Source organism: Cupressus sempervirens, chromosome 1 (genome assembly GCF_028749045.1).
Source record: "Cupressus sempervirens isolate cs-2001-9-10 chromosome 1, ASM2874904v1, whole genome shotgun sequence".
Classification (NCBI taxonomy): domain Eukaryota; kingdom Viridiplantae; phylum Streptophyta; class Pinopsida; order Cupressales; family Cupressaceae; genus Cupressus; species Cupressus sempervirens.
In genome coordinates, this window is record NC_143118.1 from 168,663,710 (window position 1) to 168,683,326 (window position 19,617).

Consider the following 19,617-nt stretch of genomic DNA (forward strand, 5'->3'; position numbering starts at 1 on the left):
CAATAGTGGACCAATCAGATTAAGAATGGCAACTCACAAGCTTATGTAAAACATCTATGGTTCATAATGGTTCTTGCTCACACTAAGAGGAATTTCTTCCCAACAGATTCTCAACTGTTATAATTCGTTTTTTGAATACAATTGATTTATCTCCATCACTCTATTCTCCATTCTAAAGATAAGAAATGAAACCCTTTCCAAATGCTGTTACGTTTTATAACTTATCTGATCAGGTTTGATCCAATAAATTCAAGAATGATGATACAACATTCTTATTGATGACTTACTGTCATATTCATTTAATGATCATGGTTTGTTCAACCAAAGGATCATCTAGTATTCATGAGATTTACAGTATTATTAAACTGTCAAGTTTATCATTGCAGGATTAGAAGTGTAACACTGACACAGGGTACTTCGGGACAAGGGGATGAGTTTTGGATGTGGAAAAGAAAGGGCCTCAATTTCGGGATGGCAAGGGGATGATGACATGGGTATCGGGGGGGGGGGGGGGGTGGGGGGTGGTGTACACTATGCATTTATAACTTAAAAATGCTAATTATGAAAAGATTTTTCAATATAACCCCAAATACAATATATTTGAACATAGCAAAATTGCAACAGAAACAAGAACCATTGAACATTTGGCATAGTAACATTAATGATTGAATATAGTAACATTTAATTTTTTAAACATGGTAAGTGACTAACATACACACACATTATACATAGTAACATATGAATCATGTTCTAAACTTCTATCAAAGATTTAAAATTCATTGCTCAGATATGAAATATGGTATTAGCATAAAGATGGTCCTGGTTGCAATGAGCAGAGTAACGTGATATAATGAATCATGATCAATATCAAAATGAGTACAAAATGTCAAAATCTGAAATAACGTCAAAATGTAAGAGTGGGAGGCTTTTAATCATCCCCAAGCTAAAGTTCTCATCACTAGAGTTACTGGACTCCAAATCCTCATGGTCAAGGTCTGCCAAAGTAATACCAACTAGCCATACATTGGCCTGTGCTGCAGTCTTGTCCTCATAGATCTGAGTTGGATCCTCTGGCTCTACATTCTATTGTGCTGCTGGGCTCCCTTTGTACTTGTGTGTCTTGCGATCTACGATAGCAAGGCACTATGTACAACAACTAGCTTCTCCACTCTCTTAGAGGTAAGTCTGTTCCTCTTAATAGAGTGGATGAAGCTATAAGTAGATGAGTTCCTCTGTAAAGCTGAGGAACTAGAAGCTTGGGATAGCAAACGAATGGTCATTGTGAGAAAATTAGAAAACTTAAACTTTAAATTTTATAAAATAAAAAATAAAAAATATTAAAATTTTAAATTTTAAAAGTTGAATAGGTTCTAAAGATGAGGAACTACAAACCTAAGAAAGGAATTGGGTAGCTAGTGTGGTAATCTTTGCCCTCTATGGTCCATGACGTTTCCACCACAATAGGGGATGCTTTTGTGCCATAGTTCTAATCTTCATCTTTTCCATATCTTTTATTCCCCTAGCCTTGAATGGACTTCACCATGACATGAGGAATTTCCTCATACTTAGCAATTTTTCTTCAAACCCTAGGTGGACTTTATCTTGTAAGTAGGATTCTTCCATGCCTTAAATTTTAAATTTTTTAGACCTAGGCTGGGTGGAGTTGGTACCTTGATGAGGATTTTTCCACAAATCGTCAAGAAACTTGAGATTGAAATCTAGAACTCTCCATGCTTTTCCTTCTTAGAAAACCACTACTTTTGGCCTCTTGTAAAAATATAAATTTCTAAAAAAAGAAATTTTCAAAAAAGTTAAAAACAGGTTGCAAAAAAGAAAACCCTACTTGACGTTAACATGCCAAAAATGAAACTTTTTGAAAAAGAAAAAAACAGAATTTTTATTTTTCCTAAAATAGTAATTGTTAGAATTGACTTTAGAAATTGTTGATCTTGGCCCCTTGGCCTATTTGAACCCTTCTGTACTATCAAATTACTCATTTGTGTTAATGTTTTGTAGCTTTTGTCAAATAAAACTTATTCAAGATATATTAAATACAGAAATAAATATATATATATATATAGATAGATAGATAGAGAGAGAGAGAGAGAGAGAGAGAGAGAGTAATGTCCCCATTTTAGCAGTTGGCCAAGTGTGTGTGCATTAGCCTTGTTCTACACGGTCCCGAGGGCTAACGAAGGGTTTAATGGGATCCTGGAGTGTTTTGGCCTAGTCATTTCCAATTTGGGCCAAAACGAAGTTGATTTACTCGGTTTCAAGCATACTTACTATTTTTAGTAAGTCCGCAGGACACAGTGCAGGTCAATTTTGGTGATTGGATTTGATACTCCTTGGTGAGAGCTTTTCGACGAGCTATCACTCGCATTATTCAGAGTCCGATTGCTAATACATTTTAATGCTTGAAGTTTTATTAAAGTAACGTCTAATTTAATTGTAAAATATTAAAGTGTTACTTTAATATTTATTTTATGGGGATGTGTACCCAAGGGAGACATAAGGGGTATTTTAATATATGTTTTATAGACTCCACATCTTTTATCCCACATTGCCCATATGAGTTGAGCGGACCCTTGGAAATTGAATAAAAGGAAGCATTTGTGGCTTCATTAGCCAGGTTGAATATGAGAAGAAATTGGTGTGTGAGTTGCAGCTCCGTTCTTGGCATTTGAGGACGCCTATCCTCTCTTGTAACACTCTAGACGTCATTCCCTTGAGGTTTGGCCTTTGGAATTCTTTGTTATTGGCTTCATTATCAGGCAATTTAGTTGCATTTCCAGCTACAGGCAGATTTGGTATTTTGCTCATATCTTCTTCACTACTTTTCCGACGCTTATGCCGCTTTGAGGGAATGATATTACGAAGGTAGTGGACTGATTGAAGGACAAAGCACTGTAGCAGCAAGTTCGAAAGCATGGGCTGGAGTATTATGTCAATACTGCTGAAGTAATTAGTGAGTTGATAAATCTGCCATGTATTGGGTTTTATGAATTCTGAAAATAACATTTTATTAGCAGCAGTATTTCATTTCCACTTTGCATATTATTGTAGTTTCTTTCTTGTTTATGTTGTATGATACCAATTCCATGCACAAAACACAACAAACAAATAAACGTTTGATTTCCGGAGTTATAAGGGGTTTAAAACATTAAACGGAGAAATAAGAGGTTGCATGCAAACTGTTTGACAAAATTCTTTTCAGCAAATTGATTTAGTTTTTTGGGACATCCAGGGGTGCCCATTACAGTGGTATCAGAGCTATAAGTCCTGCCATCCTGTGGAGGTCTTATAGGAAATTTGGAACAACCGGATAGAGGGAAAAAGTGTTTGATGAAATGTCAAAACACAAAAATCAGAAATAAGTAAAAACACAGGCTAAGCATTTATGTTTGAGCATGCGACAGGGGTCTTATAATTTCCGCGATACCAGAGCAAGACAAAATAGGATTTCAGACTTGCAAAGCAAACAGTCTAGTACGTCCGTGCAGGTGGACATTGAATCCAACCCTACAAACACAGAGGAGATATTCTTTGATCAGGACAATAATATGGGTGATCGAGATGACAGGAATACAGGATTAGGCGGAGGCAGAAATGCTGGTCCAGATCAGGGGGAGGTACTGTTCAGACAGTTACTGGATACATTAGAGCAGGGGCAGCGTATGCAACAGGTGTAGAATAGGCGAATGGACATGATGTTGCAGCTTATGGCTAGACAGATGGGTGTCAATATTAATCCAGGTGATGCTAACAACAGAAACAATAACAACGAGGGAAACAATAACAACGGGGGAAACAATAACCATGGAGGCCAAGGCAACAACAATGGTCCTGAGAATAACATTAATGGTAATAATGGACACGACAACAATGGGAATGAGGCTGATAACTTTAGACACGTTGCACGCCCAGCGCGGACTGCGAGCTTGAGACCTCTTCTACGCACTTTCCCACCCAGAGATCCGGTTCAACCAGTAAACGAACCGCAGATTACCGAGTTACAGGATCAGTTCAGGAGGGACTGGGAGGCTAGTGGACCGGAGTTTCAGGCGGATATTTCTCTTAGAGATTATATGGACTTGAGGATGAGACACATGCCTAAAGCAGGAGGGAGGAATCAAAACTTTGAGCTGAGGAAGAAAGTTGGAAAACTTTCTTTACCTTATTATGATGCTTCAGGGAAGATGACTGCACAAGCTTGGGTGCAGAAGGTAGATACATACTTGAAGCTAAATCCTATGCCTGAGGAGGAGGCTATCAAGTATGTGGCTATGCACTTGGATGGCGTTGCACATGAATGGTGGCATCATGGCATGGTGACTTTGGGGCATAATCAGATTACATCCTATGAGGAATTCACCGAAACATTGATTGGGAGATTTGACAGTAAGGATCCCAAGTTACATTTCAAGGAGCTAGCACAATTAAAACAGTCAGGTTCTGTGGATGCTTACATTGCCGAGTTTCAGCGGTTGTCTGTACTTGTTACTGATATCTCTCTTAGGAGATTGGTGGTGTTAGTTTGTGATGGTCTTGCTGATCCATTACTAGGTTGGGTGAAGGGACATGATCCACTCACCTTAGCTGAAGCAACTAAAAAGGCACGAGATTTAGCCCCTTCGGTATACAAAGGAAAAAATCATTCAACAGATTCTTCCTACCGCAAGGACAAAGACAAAAAACCGTTTCAGAAAGAGTATAGCAAACCCAAAGAAGGATCAAAAGGACCAGACAATGAAACCTTGAATGAACTTCGAAAGAAGAAGCTGTGCTTCCATTGTAGGGAGCCTTGGGACTTATCTCATAAATGTTCTCTCAAGGCTAAGGCAAATCAAATGGAGTATTTTTCAGCAGAAGAGTCAGAGTCAGAAGGGGAGGATCAACACTCCGATTCAGATGAGGGTAACACTAAAGAGGAGAGCAACATTCCTAAGGATGATAGATCGTTCGCACGCTTGACAGGGGCCCAAAAGGCAATCACATTTAAGGTCTGGGGTACTATCCAGGGGCAGAAAGTGATATCTCTTATTGACACTGGGGCTACACATAACTTCATAGATGCACAGTTGGTAGCCAGGAGAGGGTTACAGACAGAGGAGCATGATGGGTTTAGAGTCATGGTGGCTAACGGTGATAAGTTATTATGCACTTGGAAGATATCTAATCTTCGCATCAGGTTTGGAGATGGCTACGAGTTGGAGGATGAGTTCTATGTTGTGCACATGGGAGATTATGATGTCATCCTCGGCATGACATGGATGGCTTCACTAGTTGAGTTCACACTCAATCTAGCGAAATTGAAGATGAGATTCCCGCATGAGGGCAGAACTGTGGTACTTAGAGGACTTTCAGATGGAGGTTGTAGAGTAGTGTCCTTGAGGAGAATGCAGAGACTTTTTCGTCATGATGACATAGAGTGGGCGGCAGAGTGCTACATTATGCCAACTTCACCAGAGCCACAAGAAAAGAGTCATCCACCAGATATCTAGAAGATACTTGATAGACACGCTAAAGTATTTAGCGATATTCCTCATGGGGTTCCTCCTGACAGAGGGATGGAACATGTTATTGAGCTCGAGGAGGGAGCCAAACCAGTTATGATTACTCCCTATCGTCATCCTAAGAAACACAAGGATGAGATAGAGAAGGCGATTAAGGTTTTGTTGGAGATGGGGCATATCAGGCCCAGTAAGAGCCCCTTTGCTTCAGCAGTAGTATTGGTAAAGAAGAAGGATGGGACGATGCGCATGTGCATCGATTACAGGGCACTGAATAAGAAAACAATTAAAAACAGGTATCCCATTCCTAGGATTGATGAGCTAATTGATGAGTTGCATGGGGCATGCTTCTTCACCAAAATTGATTTGCGATCCGGATACCATCAGATCAGGATGAGAGAAAAGGACATTGAGAAAACAGCCTTCCGATGTCACTATGGCCACTTTGAGTTCATGGTTATGCCATTTGGTCTAACCAATGCACCTGCTACATTTCAAAGTTTTATGAACCAGGTATTCAGGAAGCAGCTGAGGAGATTTGTCTTGATCTTCTTTGATGACATCTTGGTCTTCAGTAAGACCTGGGAGGAGCACTTACATCATCTGGAGGAGGTGTTATCTATTCTGGAGAGAGAGTCATTGTATGCCAAGGAATCTAAATGTGAGTTTGGCATGACTGAGCTCCTTTATCTAGGGCATATCATTAGTGCAGATGGCGTTCGGGTTGATCCCGAAAAGATTAGAGCTATTGTAGAGTGGCCTACTCCCACAAACCTTACACAGCTTAAGGGATTCTTTGGTTTATGTGGTTTTTATAGGAGGTTTGTTAAGAGATTCTCACAGATTGCTACACCCTTGACAGATCTTACCAGGAAAGGAGCCTTCGTGTGGACAGGGGCAGCACAGAGGTGTTTTGAGCATTTTAAGCAGGTAATGTCTTCATGTCCAGTTCTAGCTCTACCGGATTTCACGAAGCCTTTTGAGCTTCATTGTGATGCATCAGGTGATGGGATTGGAGCAGTATTGATGCAAGAGAAGCATCCCATTGCATTCGAGAGTAGGAAGCTCCGAGGAGTTGAGAAAATTTATTCTGTCTATGACCGGGAGATGTTGGCCATAATGCATGCATTGGCCAAATTTCGATCATATTTGGTAGGTGGACGTTTTGTGATCAAGACTGATCACAACAGTATTAAATACTTCATGAGCCAGCGTGATCTTAATGACCGGCAACAAAAATGGGTGACTAAATTGCAGGCTTATGACTTTGACATAGAGTTTGTCAAAGGTAAGAAAAATGTGGTGGCTGATGCCTTATCTCGGAGACCTCACTTATGTGCTCTGGCAGAGATTTCAGGAGATTGGAGAGATTGGATTATAGCAGAGTATGTCGGAGATGCTTGGGCTTCTGAATTGATTTCAGGTACCATACAGGATGATCGCTATGAGGTGATAGATGGATTGATCAGAGTTCAGGACAGGGTTTATTTGATTCCGTCATCACATTTGAGAGAGGTGATACTGAAGGCATTTCATGATGCACCCACAGCTGGACATCAGGGGGTCTTCAAGACCTACAGGCAGATCCGAGAGTGGTTTTCATGGAAAGGGCTCAAGGATGATGTTCAGAGGTATGTTAGGGAGTGTGTGGTTTGTCAACAGAATAAGGGAGAGCACACATTTCCTGCAGGTTTATTACAGCCCTTGCCCATTCCTGATAGGAAATGAGAAAGTATTTCGATGGACTTCATCACTGGTTTACCACGAGTGCAGGGAAGAGATTGCATCTATGTGGTGGTGGACCGCTTGACGAAGTTTGCTCACTTCTTTGCTATTCCGTCCACTTACACAGCAACACAGGTGGCAGATCTTTTCTTTAGAGAGATATTCAGGTTACATGGGCTGCCCAGATTCATTGTCAGCGACCGGGATAGTAAGTTTATGAGTGTTTTTTGGCAAGAGTTGTTTAGGTTGTGTGGTACAGATCTTACACCTAGCACTAGTTATCATCCACAAACAGATGGGCAAACAGAGATTGTGAATAAATGGGCGGAAGGATATTTGAGGAACTATGTAACTACACAACAAAAGGCTTGGATCAAATGGTTGCATATGGGAGAGTATTGTTATAACACCACTTATCATATGTCCATTAAGATGACTCCTTTCATGGCACTCTATGGTTATGAAGCACCTAGCTTCATGGATTTAGTTTTGGGGGACAGTAGAGTGCCCAAAGCCAAAAACTTATTGCAGGATAGTTAGGACATCCTGAAAGTGCTCAAAGAGAATATACAACAGGCCCAGAATCAACAGAAATTGTATGCTGATCAGCACCGAATAGAGCGTAGCTTCGAGGTAGGGGATATGGTTTACTTGAGGCTACAACCATATAGACAGTCATCGCTCAAGAAGAGCGGAGCTGAAAAGTTGAAACCTAGATTTTATGGTCCCTACAGGGTGATTCGCAAAGTGGGAAAAGTCGCCTATGAGCTTGAGCTTCCAGAGGGCAATCGAGTGCACAATGTGTTTCATGTGTCTAGGCTTAAGAAAGCCATTGGTCAGAGTGTAGTGCCTTCTGCAGATTTACCCCCCTTGGATGAGGAGGGGAAGCTTGTGTTAGTACTCGAGGCTACTCTGGACACTAGAGAGAGGAAGCTTAGAAACAGGATAGTGAAGGAGTATTTGGTCAGATGGAAAGACTTGCCGGAGGAAGATTCTACATGGGAGAGTGAGCAGGTTATTCAGCAGGCTGGACTGAGATTGCTTGAGGACAAGCAATTTCAAGGGGGGCAGACTGTAATGTCCCCATTTTAGTAGTTGACCAAGTGTGTGTGCGTTAGCCTTGTTCTACATGGTTTTGAGGGCTAACGAAGGGTTTAAAGGGATCCTGGAGTGTTTTGGCCTAGTCATTTTCAGTTTGGGCCAAAACGAAGTTGATTTACTCAGTTTCAGGCATACTATTTTTAGTAAGTCGGCAGGATACAGTGCAGGTCAATTTTGGTGATTGGATTCGATACTCCTCGGTGAGAGCTTTCCGATGAGCTATGACTCGCATTATTCGGAGTTCGATTGCTAATACATTTTAATGCCTAAAGTTTTATTAATGTAACGTCTAATTTAATTGTAAAATATTAAAGTGTTACTTTAATATTTATTTTATGGTGATGTCTACCCAAGGGAGACAAAGGGGTATTTTAATATATGTTTTATATAGTACACATCTTTTATCCGACATTGCCCATATGAGTTGAGCGGACCCTTGGAAATAGAATAAAAGGAAGCATTTGTGGCTTCATTAGGCAGGTTGAATATGAGAAGAAATTGGTGTGTGAGTTGCAGCTCCGTTCTTGGCATTTGAGGACGTCTATCCTCTCTTGTAACATTCTAGACGTCATTCCCTTGGGGTTTGGCCTTTGGAATTCTTTGTTATTGGCTTCATTATCAGGTAGTTTAGTTGCATTTCCGACTACAGGCAGATTTGGTATTTTACTCATATCTTCTTCACTACTTGTCCGATGCTTATGCCGCTTTGAGGGAATGGTATTACGAAGGTAGTGAACTGATTGAAGAACAAAGTATTGTAGCAGCAAGTTCGAAAGCGTGGGCTGGAGTATTATGTCAATATTGCTGAAGTAATTAGTGAGTTGATAAATCTGCCATGTATTGGGTTTTATGAATTCTGAAAATAACATTTTATTAGCAGCAGTTCATTTCCACTTTGCATATTATTGTAGTTTCTTTCTTGTTTATGTTGTATGATACCAATTCCATGCACAAAACACAACAAACAAATAAACGTTTGATTTCCGGAGTTATAAGGGGTTTAAAACATTAAACAGAGAAATAAGAGGTTGCATGCAAACTGTTTGACAAAATTCTTTTCAGCAAATTGATTTAGTTTTTTTGGGACATCCAGGGGTGCCCATTACAGAGAGAGAGAGAGAGAGAGAGAGAGAGAGAGTAAACAAATGTTATTGATATCTAATGAGAGTTGAAGAGACATGTCTCTATGGAGATATGCCTCTTAAATGTCATATACATATGCATTGAGAATATAATTTGGAAAACACATAAATTAAAAAGTGTTCGTACATTTATGACAATTTGGTCATGTTTTCTGACTTATACCTTTGATGACACTCTTGAACTTGGATTGAACTTCTAAACTTTGCATTGGCAAGACACTAGAGACGAAAATAGAAACACCTAAACAATGCTCTAAAAGGCAAAAAATTGGAGGTCCCCATTTGCAATGGGGCAACGTGCGATTTGTTAAATATATTAGCCATGTGAGAACTTGAAATTAAATATGTGCCTTTAAAATCTATTAAGTATATCTATGCCTTATTACAATATTAAATAATTGTTCATTGATACATATATACATATAATATTACACACACACACACATATATAATATTATACATATATATGTATATGCATTCAAAATAAGGTTTGTGTATTACCGCACTGAGATTAATTAAGTGGCGAAGATTACTTAAGCAGCGGGTATCATATTAATAGTGCCTTGTCATACCTGTCGGCTCCCCTGTGTTGGTAAGGTTCAGTGTACGTACGCGATGATTGACCTCGACAGGTCACGTCCACTCATGCACGTTGCTTTACACTGCCCGCTTTAGATATATAAATTGCGATGGGAAATAGAAACGATCAATAACAAAGGCAATCAGTTTTTTCCCATCGCATGTTAATACATCACATTAAACTTTAGTATATTATTATCAATAAGATTATTCCTCTTATAAATTATTTGATTCTTTCAAATAACAATAGATTATAGTGTCATTATATCCTATATATATATATATATATATATATATATATATATATATATATATATATATATATATATATATAACCTTTACATGGTATCGGAGCCAAATTGGTAGAGAAATCTCGAATTTCAATTAAAGGAAAGAAATAATGACAAACAACATCAGAGTGGAAGATAGACTTGAAGGTGCATCAAACATTTTCTCTTGGAAAACTTGTATTATTACGATTCTGGAAGAATTGGAACTAGAAACCTACATTGAAGAAGATATTCCAATACCTCAAAATAAATCAGAAAGATTCACCTGAAAAGACAAAACAATAAAGCAAGGAAAATCATTGCCGATTCAGTAAAGGATCACATTCTTCCTTCTATGTCAGATATCAAAAGTGCATATGAGGTATTCAAGATCATAAAAAATGCATTTGAGATAAATAACTCAAGTAGACTGATCATCTTAAAATCTCAATTACTGAATACTAAAATGGAAAAAGGAGATTCAATTCAATCTTATTTCGAGAAAATTTCTGAAATGAAGAAACAATTATCGTTTATTGGAAACAAAATAGAAGATCAAGAACTTTCATTAATAGCTCAGAGGGCTACCAATGTCTTGGGATACCTTTATTCAAGTGGTAAGCAGACCTTCAATTCCTACTTTTGATCAGGTAAAAAATGAATGCATATTAGAAGAATCAAGGTTAATCTCCAGAGGAATCACATCAAATCAAAAGGGAGAAAATCAAGCTCTTCACATTGTCTCAAATAAGTGAAAGAGAAAATTCAATAAAAGGAAATTCAATAATAAGAAAAGGAATTTTAGAAATAAAGATTACTCCCAAGTTAAGTGTTATAAGTGTGAGAAGCTGGGACACACCTTCAAAAACTGTCCAGAGAGAGAAAAAATTCTAGCGTCCCTAGCTGAAACAAAAGAAAATGAATATCAACTATACTATTCTGCACTTTCAAGTGAAGTAAATTCAAATAAAGAAGCTTGGATTGTAGACAGTGGTGCATCTTGTCACATCTCTGGATTCAGAGATATGTTTGATACATTTGGAACTTATATCATTGAAGGAGTTACAATTGGAGACAACTCCACCTATCCTGTAAAAGGTATTGGGACTTGTTCTATCAAATTAAAAGATGGAGCTACACTTAATCTTAAAGATGTTTTCTTTGTACCAGTTATAAAGAGAAATCTAATTTCTATCTCAAGTCTAACCAATGATGGATATCAAGTCACCTTCAACAAAGACAAAGTACTATACTGGCCTCATAACTCAAATATGAAAAGTGCTATTATCATAGGGTCCAGATTTGGAACATTATATAGATTAAGCAATATTCAAATGCAAGCCCTGAGTCATGAAACATCAAATGTTAATGAATTATGGCATAGACGACTTGGGCATATTGGGTTCAGTTCACTTCCAAACTTGGATAAGATCACTTTTGGAACTCCTAAACTAGACTCAACTCATATAGGAACATGCTAAGGGTGTGCCCTACGGAAAATCATAAAAAGACCTTTTCCCTCTAGTGAACATAAGTCAAAATCAGTTTTGGAACTAGTCCACTCAGACCTATGTGGACCCATGCCCACACCATCTCTAAGAGGTTTCCTTTGTTATATATCCTTCATTGATGATTTTTCTAGGAAGACTTGGATCTATTTCTTGAAAGTCAAAGATTCAAATGAAGTTCTATCAAAATTCAAAACCTTCAGAGCCTCAGTAGAAAATCAAACAGGTAAAAGGATTAAAACATTAAGATCAGACAATGGAGGGGAATATACATCTGAAATCTTCAAAAGTTTTTGCATTTCTGTTGGGATTAAGAGGGAGTATATAGTACCTTATAATCCTCAACAAAATGGAGTCGTAGAAAGAAAAAATAGGACCATCATTGAAGCTACAAAAGCTATGTTACATGATCAAAATATGCACACCTCATTTTGGGTAGAAGCCTCTAAGATTGTAGTATACATTCAAAACAGATGTCCACATTCAATTCTAAAAAATACCACACTAGAAGAAGTCTTCTCAGGGACCAAACCAAATCTAAGTCATCTCAAAATATTTGGATGTCCAATCTATATACACATACCCAATGAAAAAAGGACTAAACTTTAACCTTCTGGGAAGAGAGGTATATTTATAGGATACAATGAAAATTCCAAGGGCTATAGAATTTACATTCCTGGACAAAGATCAGTTGAAATAAGTAGAGATGTAATTTTTGAAGAACACCCTGCTTTAAAACTTTCAACCGGCATAAAAGATGAACCAAACTTAGATGATGAGGAAACTAGACAAACTGAAAATTAGAGGGAGAACAATCTGAAGAAAGAGAACCAAATATAACTAATGGGAAGAAAAGACCATTATGGGCAAGGAAGATGATTAAAGAAAACAATGTAGAACCATATGAGATCTCAAAAGAAAGCAAGAGAACTCAAAATCAATCATGTTACACTGCTCTGATAACTGAGCTAAACAAAATCGAACTATCAACAATTGAAGAAGCTCTAAATTCACAAGAGTGGAAAGATGCCATGGTGGAAGAATACAATTCCATAATTCAAAACAATGTCTGGGATATTGTAATTAGGCCTAAAGACAAATTAGTTGTATCGTCAAAATGGTTATATAAAATCAAATATGCCGCAGATGGAAGCATTGAAAAACACAAAGCTAGATTTGTTGCTCGTGGATTTTCTTAGAAAGCTGGCATTGACTATGAAGAAACTTTTGCTTCGGTAGCTCGTTACACTTTTGTAAGAACGATTATTGCAATTGCAACATCCAAAGGATGGAAGATTCATTAGATGGATGTAAAAACTGCATTCCTAAATGGGGTCATTAATGAAGAAGTCTACATAGAACAACCTGAAGGGTTCACCGTGAAAGATAAAAAATTGTATGTATGTAAACTCAAGAAAGCACTCTATGGTCTCAAACAAGCCCGACGAGCTTGGTATGAAAGGAAAGACAACTATCTATCCAAACTTGGATACTCAAAGAATGAAGTCGACTCTAACATATACTTCAAAACCTCAAATGATGAGATGTTAATACTTGTTCTATATGTTGATGATTTGCTAATAACAAGAGATGATAAATTAATTGAAAAATGCAAACAAGATCTAATAGCCGAATTTGAGATGAAAGATCTAGGGTTACTACACTACTTCTTCGGATTAGAAGTTAATTAGAAGGACTATATCTTCTTACATCAAGGAAAGTACACTCAAGATATTCTGACTAGATTTGGAATGATGGATAGTAAGCCATTATCTACTCCGATGGAAACAAACTTGCACAACCTAAAAGAAGAAGCATTAAAATCTGAGGACATTGATCCTACTCTCTTTAGACAGATAATTGGATCTCTTATGTATCTTGTAAATACTAGACCAGACATATTCTATGCTACCAATGTCCTAGGTCATTTCATGTGTAAACTTAAAAAGATGAACTTAATGGCTGCAAAACATATCTTAAGATGTTTACGAGGATCTATTGGCTTTGGATTAAAGTATGAAAATGTTGAGATAAATCTGGAAGGGTATACTGACTCAGATTGGGCAAGTTGCTCTTCTAATCATAAAAGCACTACAGGTTGCTGCTTTAGTCTTGGGTCAGCAATGATATCTTGGTTTAGCAAAAAAAATCAGTTGTTGCCTTGAGTTCTACTAAAGCTGAGTATGTAGTTGCTTCCATGAGAGTACGTGAAGCAGTTTGGTTAAGGAAACTACTATTTGGGTTATTTGGAAAACCTCTAAATCCTACAGTGATTCATTGCAATTATCAAAGTTGTATCAAGCTGTCTGGAAATCCAGTTTTCCACAATTGATCAAAGCATGTCGAGACTCCTTATCACTATATAAGAGATATGGTTGGCAGAGATATTATAAAATTAAGTTATATCAGTACAAATGAGCAGAATGCTGATATTTTTACCAAACCTCTTGCGAAGTTGAAAATTGTGTACTTCAAAGGAAAACTTGGTATGATATTCTTATAAATGCATTTATTATCTAATATATTCATGAATATAAATTGTTTTTTTGCTTGCAAGCTTTTTTTGTGAAAAGTGACGACTTTTCTTATGAAAGGTGATGACTTTTCTTGTGTTTTGATCCTATTATAAAGTGACAACTTTATTTATAGTTGCTCTGTCTTCAAACAATGGTTGAAGTTAGGGTTATCTTTGTTCTTCGGGCCGGATCTTGCCGGACACACTGATAACCTTCATGTTTCTTTGGGCCGGAGTTTGTTGGACACCATGAAAATCCATTGTTTTTGAAGTTAGGGTTATCCTTTTTCTTCGGGCCGGATCTTGCCGGACCCATTGATAACCTTCATGGTTCTTCGGGCCGGATTTTCCTGGATACCATGAAAATCCATTGTGTTTTTTTTTTCTTGGCTTAAAACACTATGATGATAACAGCTTATTGTGTAATTTGTTTTTATTTCAATTTCCCCCTTGCTAAATAGGGATTGTTAAATATATTAGCCATGTGAGAAATTGAAATTAAATATGTGCCTTTAAAATCTATTAAGTATATCTATGCCTTATTACAATATTAAATAACAGTTTATTGATACATATATATATATATATATATATAATATTATACATATAATATTATACATATATATGTATATGCATTCAAAATAAGGTTTGTGTATTACCACACTGAGATTAATTAAGTGGCAGAGATTACTTAAGCAGTGGGTATCATATTAATAGTGCCTCGTCGTATCGGTCGGCTCCCTTGCGTTGGTAAGGTTTAGTGTACGTATGCGATGATTGACCTTTACAGGTCACGTCTACTCATGCACATTGCTTTACACTGCCCGCTTTAGATATATAAACTACAATGGGAAATAAAAACGATCAATAACAAATGTAATCAGTTTCTTCCCATCGCATGTTAATACATCACATTAAACTTTAGTATATTATTATCAATAAGATTATTCCTCTTATAAATTATTTGATTCTTTCAAATAACAACAGATTATAGTGTCATTATATCCACATTAGATCACAAAGGTTTCCTTATTATTTAAACATAGAAATAGGGATTTACATCGATAAGAAGATATATATATTTAAACTTTACATGATCATGTCACAAAAACAAAATGCTCTGTAGCTTGATGCCATGTTGGTTTCCCAAAGTGGTTTAATGCATAACCAGAGCCTGTCTTGGTTTGAGAAACTGAGCCCTTGACATAGCCATAGAGGAAGAAAGGTTTATAGGTGAGAGATTATGTTCAAGATGGTTGGAATGGCCATATCTTGTCATTGTGCAATAACCATAAGAAGTCCCTTCTTTGTAGACTTCTTCCACAATTCCCTATCGACAAGTACCTCTCCTCTACAACAACGATAGAAACCCCCATAACTTATTTTATCTAGGAAGGATAAGTTCCCCCCATTGTCCTACCACATGATATTTCTTTTCGATCATTAGCCAACAATGATAGAGACTCCTTTAACAATGACCTTGTTCGACTCCCGAAATGAGTCATATCTTTTAACTCCCAAATGGTGACAACCTTCTTTACTCTTAGAGAAAGAGGTCTTCAATGAAGGTAAATATTAAATTAACATTAATCTTATCATCAAAAGATTTATTTATATAATTTTGTCTTCGTTTAATATAGGCATATATTTATTTTTGAAACTAATAAGGATTTAAGGATGGACGGAGAAATAAGATATTTGAGCTTAAGTTTCATTACTAACAAGTTCAATGAATATTTTGGTCGATATGCGATCCATAATTTTTAATTAATGAGATGTGGTTATTGCATGTCTAAAAATATACTGAAAGATCATTCTGAGATTGTTCCATTTAATGATTGAGAAGATGCTCAAAATTAATTCTTTTAATTGATAATATAAGTATGAAATTCTTATTAAAGAAATTTAATTCATTTTAATTAAACAGAGAACCGGGTAAAGCCTTCATACTTCCCATGAAACAGTCATAACAGCTATTTGAAAGGTCTATAAAGAAGGGATGTAACAATAACTTTATGAATCACCTGTTTTGCATCGTAAAATTGTTTGATTTGCATTCTTTTACACTTTTTTAATTTAAATTCTCTTTTGAACTCTTTGATGATTGGCTTTTCCACTGTGCCTGCAGGTAGGGACAATACATAGTGTATGTGCAAAGATTTTGAGGTCTGTGCAAGTCTCTGATTACCACATAGATAATAACTACACAATCTATGATGATAATGACTCAGGAAAGGTTGTGAAAAGGATTCTTCAAAAGGTCGGTATTGCCTTTTGGCTTCATTTTTCTGATTCTCTTTAGTTGTTTACCGTTATGCCAGGCTGAATTACTTCAATTCTTTTCTTCAGTGACTAGGGGCAAGCACTTGCTGACTGTAAAAGAGATTTTCCTATGCTTCTGTTTGGATGATTGACATTTTGGACAAAGGATTTTTTTTCCAAAAGAACTTAGTTGGAGCTCATGACCATATACATAGTCATTCCTAATTCGCATGGGTGAAGTTCTGTTAACAATATATTGCTGTTTTTGATAGAGTGAGAAGATCGTGAGCTGTTAGATACCAAAATGACAAAAGGGATGTATAAAGTGTGATGTTGTAGATATTGAATTTTAGTTGGAAGTTTCAAAGTTGATATCGATGCTTAGTCTTTGCAGGCTACCAGCTTCTTACTGTAGAACACAGAATCACTACTAAGAGGGGGGTGAATTAGTAGAGAACAAACTTAGTCCAATTATAAATTTAATTCAAAAGTTTTTGCAAATAGTTCAATTGGAATGATCAAAACCAGAATATAGTAGAAGCATCAAACAACAACAACAATGCACAATAGACAATGTGCAGGTATGTGACATGGAAGCCCAATGTGAGAGAAAATTACATTGAGAAGCGCTCTACTAGGTTCTGCCTTGCTAATCTAGCCTCAGAAATCTTCAATCCAATTACGACTTTAAGGGCTTCAACCCTAAGGAGCAACAACCCCTACTTAAAGCAACAACTCTTCAAATTCTGAGCACCAACTCTACAAATGTGAACTCAAACTCAATTACAATGGATATATGATTTAATAACCAGATTCTGTGTCAGTTGACATTAAGCATTTTAATACAACCTTTATGCAAATGAAAACAAACTGAGATTCTGTTATGAATACAATATTGACCAGGCCTCTGTACAGCTGCTCTATACTACCAATAAATCAGTCAATTATGTCCTGAACATAACTGCTATAACATTGTATTCAATCTGAAAGGTAAAATCTGTTTCTCCTGCTAATTGTGTTATCAGACATAATAAATCTGGATTTATGTCTTATAACAAATCTCTTGTATCAGTTACTTCTGAAGTAAATCTAGATTATTAACACATTATCTACCTGTTCCTTCTGTCAATGTAAGATTCAAATAATATCAAATCTTTATGCTGGATATCAGAACTGCCCTTGGTATCACAAATATATGAAGATCAAATCTGACTGACTAAGATATTCAAAAAAACCTGCTCCAAATTAATTCAAAACTTTTTGCAGATACTTCAATTGGAATGATCAGAACCAGAATATAGAGGAAGCATCAAACAACGACAATCATGCACGAGAGACAATATTGGGACATGGAAACCCAATGTGGGAGAAAACCACGACGAGAAGTGCTGCTGGGATCTGCTGTCCTAATCCAGTCTTACAAAACTTCAATCCATTTACAACTTCAAGGGCACCTTAAGGAGCAACAACCCCTACTTAGAGCAACAACTCTTCACACTCCAAGCACCAACTCAACAAATGTGAGCTCCAACTTATTACAACAGATACATGATTGAAGATTCAAATTATGTCTCAATTCACATTAAACATCTTAATACAACCTTTATACAACTGAAAACTAACTGAGATTCTGATATGAATACAATACTGACCAGAGCTCTGCAAAACTGCTCAATACTGCAAATAAATTAGTCAATTACATCCTGAACATAACTGCTGTAACATTGTATTCAATCTGAAAGGTAAAATCCTTTTCTTCTGCTAAATGTGTGTTATCAGACAGATTAAATCTGTTTGTATGTCTTTTAACAAATCTCTTGTATCAGTTACCTCTGAAATAAATCCAGAATATTAACACATTATCTACCTGTTCCTTCTGTTAATGTAAGATTCAAATAATGTCAAATCATAATGCTGATTATCAGAACTGTATACCTGAACTGTCTGTAGTGTCGCAAATACATGAAGATCAAATCCCAATGACTAAGATGTTCAAAACCTTTCACTCCATTCAATAGCGATATGAGGTCGTCAGCACAGTGATAGATTTGTCCTGGCTTTGATTTGCAAATCCTTATTCCTTATTGTCTGTACATAAGATTGTTTTCTGTTGGCTCTGATTCTGAATTCCTCATATTTTCAAACACGTGCAGCACATACAACTAATGCTCCAATTGAATATTTTGTCTCTGTCTGTTTATCTGTGCAATTGAATTTCTTCAGATTTTACAAGGATGCATTTCCTTATCCACACAGACATCATTAAGGAATTGAGAGTATATGTATATACAAGTAGCTTTTTGTTTACCCGCACATGTTATATTTGATACAACTGATCAACTGACAGAACAGACAAATTAGTTTATAATGGTATCCATGTTTTTTCCAAGTTATCGCAAATACCATAGTTAAGTAGGCAGAAAAACTTATTGTTTATACAGACAATAACGATTATATATACACCAATTGAGTTTTATAAATATTTGGACAATGTTACTTGTCAAATCTCTGTTGAGTCCAATAAGTTCAGTACTTGACAAACCTCTTATTGATATTATTATGAATTCTTTAGTATTTGCTGTGTGATTAAGTTCATAATTTTGTCCAGGAGGTTTCTATAATTCAACAACACCTGTAGATGATTGTGCCCGATAACCTTATTGCCGAGTCTTGTCAACAATAAAAGTTTATTATTATCGAAACCCTGATGAGAACAAGAAGCCTTTACAATAAACAGAAATAAAACGTCATTTTGTCTCTAAGCTATTTTGTCTGTATTATAGACATCATACTGTCATGATGAATTCGGTTCCAGACCTTACAGATACCTGTAACTTGACGGGTTTAACAAGCAGGCACCTAGCTTACTCCAGATTGGACAAAAATCTTTTATAATTTGTCCCTAACCACAAGCACACAGGCAGACAACGTTCTAGAGTCTAGAGTTATTTGCTATTCAAATAGAGATTCAAAGCAAATATATATTATTATAGTCCTGTATGC

The 19,617-nt window shown here is 36.6% G+C and overlaps 1 protein-coding gene across 5 annotated transcripts in view; it reads left to right on the top strand.

Annotated features, from left to right (window-relative positions):
- Positions 1-19,617, top strand: part of LOC149576676 (uncharacterized) — a 407,004-nt gene that overhangs the window by 24,044 nt on the left and 363,343 nt on the right. For all 5 annotated transcript variants that reach the window (XM_089819021.1, XM_089819036.1, XM_089819029.1 and 2 more), the window contains exon 3: positions 16,481-16,612. In XM_089819021.1, the coding sequence (XP_089675147.1) occupies positions 16,481-16,612 (132 nt within the window). The remainder of the gene's footprint in view (positions 1-16,480; positions 16,613-19,617) is intronic.